The sequence below is a fragment of the Myotis brandtii genome, unplaced genomic scaffold (genome assembly GCF_000412655.1).
Source record: "Myotis brandtii unplaced genomic scaffold, ASM41265v1 scaffold902, whole genome shotgun sequence".
Lineage (NCBI taxonomy): Eukaryota > Metazoa > Chordata > Mammalia > Chiroptera > Vespertilionidae > Myotis > Myotis brandtii.
This window is the reverse complement of record NW_005371709.1, coordinates 4,209,200-4,215,199: the sequence shown is the minus strand read 5'-3', so window position 1 is coordinate 4,215,199 and position 6,000 is coordinate 4,209,200. Positions and strand designations below refer to the sequence as shown.

The window sequence follows — 6,000 nt, the reverse complement described above, 5'->3', positions numbered from 1 at the left end:
GGGGGGGGTGTGCAGTGGGTGTGGAATAAAAAGCAGAAATGATGACCCACATGCTTTGGTAGGAGTTTTAATTTCATTCTGCTTCTGAATGACGGCAAAACCTTCAAAAACAACTTTCCTGGTTTATGCCACGTTCATTTATGTCTCTTACCCTTGTACGGCCCAGAGCGACTGGGGTAGGAGAGACGTGAAAAGAAGAAAAATATTTCTCCCCACCTCCCCTTCTTACCAAACGCTGTGAGTGCCATCCAGAAATTGCTAAAACAGAAATCTGCCAGGAGATTCAACTTGGTTCAACTAGATAGGAAGCCCACCCTTCGAATGGCTCAGACCATCGGAACTGTGGTCTCAACACTGTTCCCTCCGGATAGACAGCGATTATGTTATTTTGGTAAGTCTTTAAAAGTTTTACCTTTCATTACTTTAAAAGACCTGCACAAAAAGGAGCAGTCCCCTTTAAGGACTCTAAGGTCTATGTAAGGAACACTCGTGGCTTGAGAGAAATGACATTTTGGAAAAGCATTTCTTTAAATAATTAAGAGGCAGTTAGCACAACAGGTTGGGGATACAAATGACAGGAGGTCCAAGGATACGAATGGGCTGTGCTCCCAGGATCTGTGTGGCTGGGGGCACTCAGACCAGCTTCCCGCAGAAGCGGTGTCATTCACCGAGCTCTCAGAGAGCTGCTTAGTGTGTGCTGGGGCAGAAGTACTGTCTCTTGCTGACAAAACCAGGATTATTTGCAATGACAGATTTGGTAAAACAAATGATTAATTAGAATCATTTCATGTTTCCTAAAAGCTAGCATTAAAGAGAAAACTATTTTAGTTATTTTGGCCAATGAGGAGACGGCTAGAAATTTGTGGACCTGAATGGACTTCGAAATTCAATGGCATGGACTTTTGCTTATACATAATTTAAAGCAAATAGCTTTGTTTTCCCTGATGGAAATATGGTATTATTATTATACCATAATATATATATATTATTATATATACCAATCACTGGGGAGAGGGGAGGAACTACATATATCAAAAGGATTTTCTGTGAGATAACTGAGCAGGTTTTAAGAAAAAGAAAAGGGTTACAATACTGTTAAATATTTGAATGTGGAAGAGACTGCCTGGGTAGACTCCACTGATGTCTGAATGGTGGACAGCAGGGAAAAAAGGGAGAGAAAGGAGAAGTGAGGTGTGCGTCAAAGCTTTGGGAAGGGGAGATGGGGCACACTCTGGGTTAGACGCTTCCCTCTCCACTGGTCACTAGGTGGCGCTGTTCACCCAGGACAGCTTAGCTGCTATTAGGAGCCAGTGTCCCAGGAGGGACAAGGCGGGAGGAATGTCTGGTCCTACAAGCAGGATGTTTGCAAGTCAGGTGCTCCTCTCAGAAGATGCAGGAACTTTGAAACAAAGCTCAGCATCGCTAAATCAACAGAGAAATCCCAAAGCACCAGCTTACTTTGTCTTTGTCTTCATCTTAATAAAAATATACACCACGGAATTTAACATTTTACTGAACTATGAAGTTAATTCCTGTCTGCAGATAAAACCATCATTCCAAACCACGGTGACTCAAATACTAGAGGCAATGCTTAAAGTCTCACATGAACATCTAATGCAGTGGTTCTCAACCTTAGCTGCACATGAGAATCACCTGGGAATCTTTTTAAAATCCTGATTTCTGGGCCTCATCCTCCGGAAATTCTGTTTCTTTGTTACTAATGTTGTGGCCTCACCCCATAACAAAGAAACAGAATTTCTGGAGGATGAGGCCCCAAAATCAGGATTTTAAAAAGATTCCCAGGTGATTCTCATGTGCAGCCAAGGTTGAGAACCACTGATCTAATGAAATATTTTATGTTTATACCCTTAACCCCCCACTTGTAAATGCTTTTTGCAGTTGCAGTGGTGAACATTTAAAGTAACTGGAGTTTTAAAGTCAGTTTCCAGTCATCTCCAGTGGAAAAATGAGCTCCCTTCTCCCTTCTGGTGGGTACTCCTCTGAGTACAGGGCTAAGAAACCCTCCTTTAAGTACCCCAAATCCTTTGGTACCAAAGCCAACTCAGACACATCAGGGGGAAGCTGTGGAATATTATTAGGCTCAACACTAAACTTGCTAGAATTCCTAACTCTCATTTCAAATTTTGGGAAATGTTATCCTAACTCATAGATCTCATTCCCTAAAAGTCATCCGACATGGGGTTGTAATCGTGGATCACATCTGCATAGACCCTTTCTGGCCGGCTTCAACACTCCCCTTGCACAGGTGCTTTTAGAAGCTCTATCCGAGGCAGTGGCCATGCTGGTCTGCTCACCTGTGGTGCACTGTCCTGCTTATCTTCAGTATGCCACAAGGACTTTGGCCACAGAACTGAATTGACGGCTAATTTAATGTCATCCACAGGCACGTGGCATTCGTTGCTAGTGGTGGGAGGGACTGAGACAAGCTAGGACAGGGGTGGGCAAACTTTTTGACTCGAGGGCCACAATGGGTTCTTAAACTGGACCGGAGGGCCGGAACAAAAGCATGGATGGAGTGTTTGTGTGAACTAATATAAATTCAAAGTAAACATCATTACATAAAAGGGTACGGTCTTTTTTTTTTTTTAGTTTTATTCATTTCAACCGGGCCGGATCCGGCCCGCGGGCCGTAGTTTGCCCACGGCTGAGCTAGGATCTAGTTGTGTCTCTCGGGATTTTCTGGCAATAAATCCGGAGCTCACTGTCCTTTCTTGGTGAAGTAAAGCAACGGAAAGCTTACAGATGGTAGTGAGACCAGATAATCCCACCAGGACAACCGACACGGGCTCCCCACTCCCCGAAGTCCTTACAAACAGATCTGATTCCTTAGCAGCGACAATGCAGCAACAGCATGATTTTTAAAAATGTCTATAACCACTGAAGCTATTAAACTTACCGGTTTCCCAAACTCCAATTCCGAAAAGAATTTATACCAAGGTTCATTCTTTAAATCTATCTCTTCTGGGCTTATATCCCGACTCTATAGGGGTTGGTGACAGGGAAATGGAAGAGAGAGAAGGATAACATTATGCAAAGATTACATAGGAACAGGCCAGTAGAGATGCAGTGGTTTCCAGATATATACAGAACTGCATTCAATAGCAGCAATCACCCGTTTCCACTGACACTGGCAACATCACGGAGCTAAAACAGATGGGGAAGGACGTGTTTATAGAAACAGGGCCCCCGAGCGAGGGAGCAGTGGGCGCATCACGCGCAGTCCCAAGGCAGGAGGATGGAGTGTGGACAGGGAACTCTGCACACACTGCTGCCCCCCACGAATACGAGTGCGGGGATAGCAGTATTTCCATATTGTGGGAGAAAAGAAGGACCTCATCTCCTCTTCCCCAAGAACTATTAGTTATGAGCAAATAACCTGGTGAGCACACCAAACATTTAGCCACTTACGCCAGGTGAGTAGAGCAAACAATTTTTACGGGCTAGCACAGTTTTAGTACTTATTTGCAAGGCTGCCTTAAGGTTTTCAAAATAAACGCAAATTTTGACACTTTTATCCAAGCCAATTTGTTAATACTGCATCTTTAATGGCACATGAGTAGGTGAGAAACCATGTCCCTTACACAGTAAAGTGAAAGATGATATAAGTAACAACAGAGGACACGAGTGAAAAAACATCTTAAACAAGCTCCCGAGGGGATGGATACAGATAGAATATACTTCATGTTCTAACAAGTAAATGTTAAAGAGCTGGGAAAACTAAAGCGAGGGAAAAGCTGAACACGACAGATAGCAGAACAGGGGAGGGAAAAACTTCTGGGTTATGTTACAAAAATAAGTTAGATTTCCCACTTTACAGAATTCTCAGAGGTAGTTCACAAAGAGTGATAATGGACTCCATGGGATTTCATATTTAATCAAGTATTTATAAAGTCCTAGTACCTTGCTGTGGAATAACGTGTGTTTCTGGCAATAATTAGTTAAAAATGAATGCCTGGAAAGCAAATCATGTTTCCCCTTAATAAACTGGAGATATGTTCACAGCAGACAAAAGTGTTAGAGGCTCATGGCTTAATTAAATTCATACATGTCTATGTTTCAAAAAACCTTGATAGTCACAAGGGGGGGGATTTTCCGGTAACGGTATGAAATATGAAATGTACATTTCCCACGGAGGTGGAAAATGGTATGTAAGCAACGTCACTCCCTCAGGTCCCAGCACAGGAGGAGGGGCTGCGGGCTGTGGACTCCTCAGTGCGCCTGCTCCCAAGCAGCTCCCCCGGACTCGGTTCTCTTAACGTTCAGGCCTTTGCAGCTTGTAGGGATGCTGCACCCGTCTCAGTGACCTTCACCCATCTCCTCTTGTCAGATCCTTAGAAGAACCTTTCTATTATTCCTACGTTTGTTTTATTTTTTATTTTTGCAAGTATAATAAAAATATTTATTTCCATCAGAAGAACTGTCACTGTAATTTTTTCCCTACATTTGTTTTAAATTGAGGAAGATATGACAGAGAACGTTCCTTTAACTGAAATTCACTGACTATACGTTAGTTGAAACCAGAGGGAAATGTCCAGCTTAAAACCTCCCCCACCGTCTTTAGGGACTTGGGCTTAAATCTTGAAGGAGACGCCGTGCTCCTCCTCAGTGGGCTCTGTAACCATGTAAAAGAATGGGTTCTGTGTCTCTTCAGGGAGATGAGGCCCGGTACCCATACTCTTCAGGAGAAACAGTTAAGGCATTGGGACATCCTAGGTCCTTATATGATGGGGTTTCATGAAACCTATTTCATGTTTATTATTTTTAGAGACTATTTATAAGCTGCTCTCTGGGAATAGCTTAGGCTTTAAAAAATAAAATGTACCAACTCTTTCAGGAAACTGCCTGAATGCTTTGGTACTTGGTTCTGAAAGAATTAACCCATTTTATTGCTGAAGGCTATTGGCAAAGTGTCCCATGGCTGAGGTTCACACTGTGCCAAGGACTGAGTCAGGAGGTATGTCGAGCAGCTTGGCCCAGGCAGCAGCCTCGGTCCCTCGAACTGTCCAGGAAGTGAGCGGTAACACACAGTGCTGCCGTCTGCGTTTGACTGGGCCATGCGTAACTCAGCTGTCCATCGGTGGTGGGACGGACAAACAGCACAGATCCTTCCGGACGCACAGCAGGATCTCGGGACGGCAGGCAGGGCAGGCTCCACAATGCCAGGCTCAGGGCTCTCTGCCGGGCTCCTCTTTTCCCAGCTGGCAAGACCCTTGGAAAGGGCGGGTGCCTTGCCAGGAAAATGCCTGATTCTCCTCAAGGACAGTTTTGTTGCTTGAATAGGAGCCAGAGACCAGCTTCAACTTTTAATTAAATAGTAATCTGAATGCGGTACGTTCATTGGCACAGCACTTCATAATGTTCAGGGTTCTTCTGTCCAGATTCTTGCCCTCAGTCCTCTCACTCATGACCTCAGTTCAGGCCAGATAATACTTCTGGTTGAGATGAAAACACCGAGGTTCAGAAAGGTTAAAGGACCTGCTCCGAAACATGAACTCAGAACTCGGTCTTCCAAGTCCGGGTGCTCTTTAGCCACATTGCACTTCTCACACTCCCCACGAGAAGGGGGCGGGCCCACTCAGTTTGCAAATGATACGAAGCTAAAACGGGGCCTAAGTGACAGACCTGAAAAGCCAGGGAGGAACTCAAAGTGACCCTGAACTGGGAAGAAACCAAGTTGAGAAAACCCCCTCATTGTACACTTGCAAATATAAGTTGTGAAATGACTACGCTCGTGTCTCTCCTTCCCACTCTTCCCCCAACATCTAACCCAGGGCTTGGCATGTAAACGTTATTCTCTCTGTACTTGTTGAATTGAGTCAAAGTCCTGTAAGGGGCTGGGAGGAAAGTAAAAGGGACAAAGCCTGAAACGGCTATTCTTGACCAAGCAGGGACTGACCAATATCTCCAATCCCAAGGCCAGAAGAGGAGGAAGTGGATTCACACTACGGTAAGACAGGCCGAGCAGATAGGAAGAACTTC

General features: G+C 44.5%; 1 protein-coding gene across 20 annotated transcripts in view; it reads right to left on the bottom strand.

Moving 5' to 3' along the window:
• Window positions 1–6,000, bottom strand: part of SORBS1 (sorbin and SH3 domain containing 1) — a 200,998-nt gene that overhangs the window by 51,672 nt on the left and 143,326 nt on the right. For 14 of the 20 annotated variants that reach the window (XM_014532641.1, XM_014532643.1, XM_014532645.1 and 11 more), the window contains one exon: window positions 2,918–3,001. The exons of the other annotated variants lie outside the window; for them this stretch is intronic. In XM_014532641.1, the coding sequence (XP_014388127.1) occupies window positions 2,918–3,001 (84 nt within the window). The remainder of the gene's footprint in view (window positions 1–2,917; window positions 3,002–6,000) is intronic. 20 annotated transcript variants of the gene reach the window in all.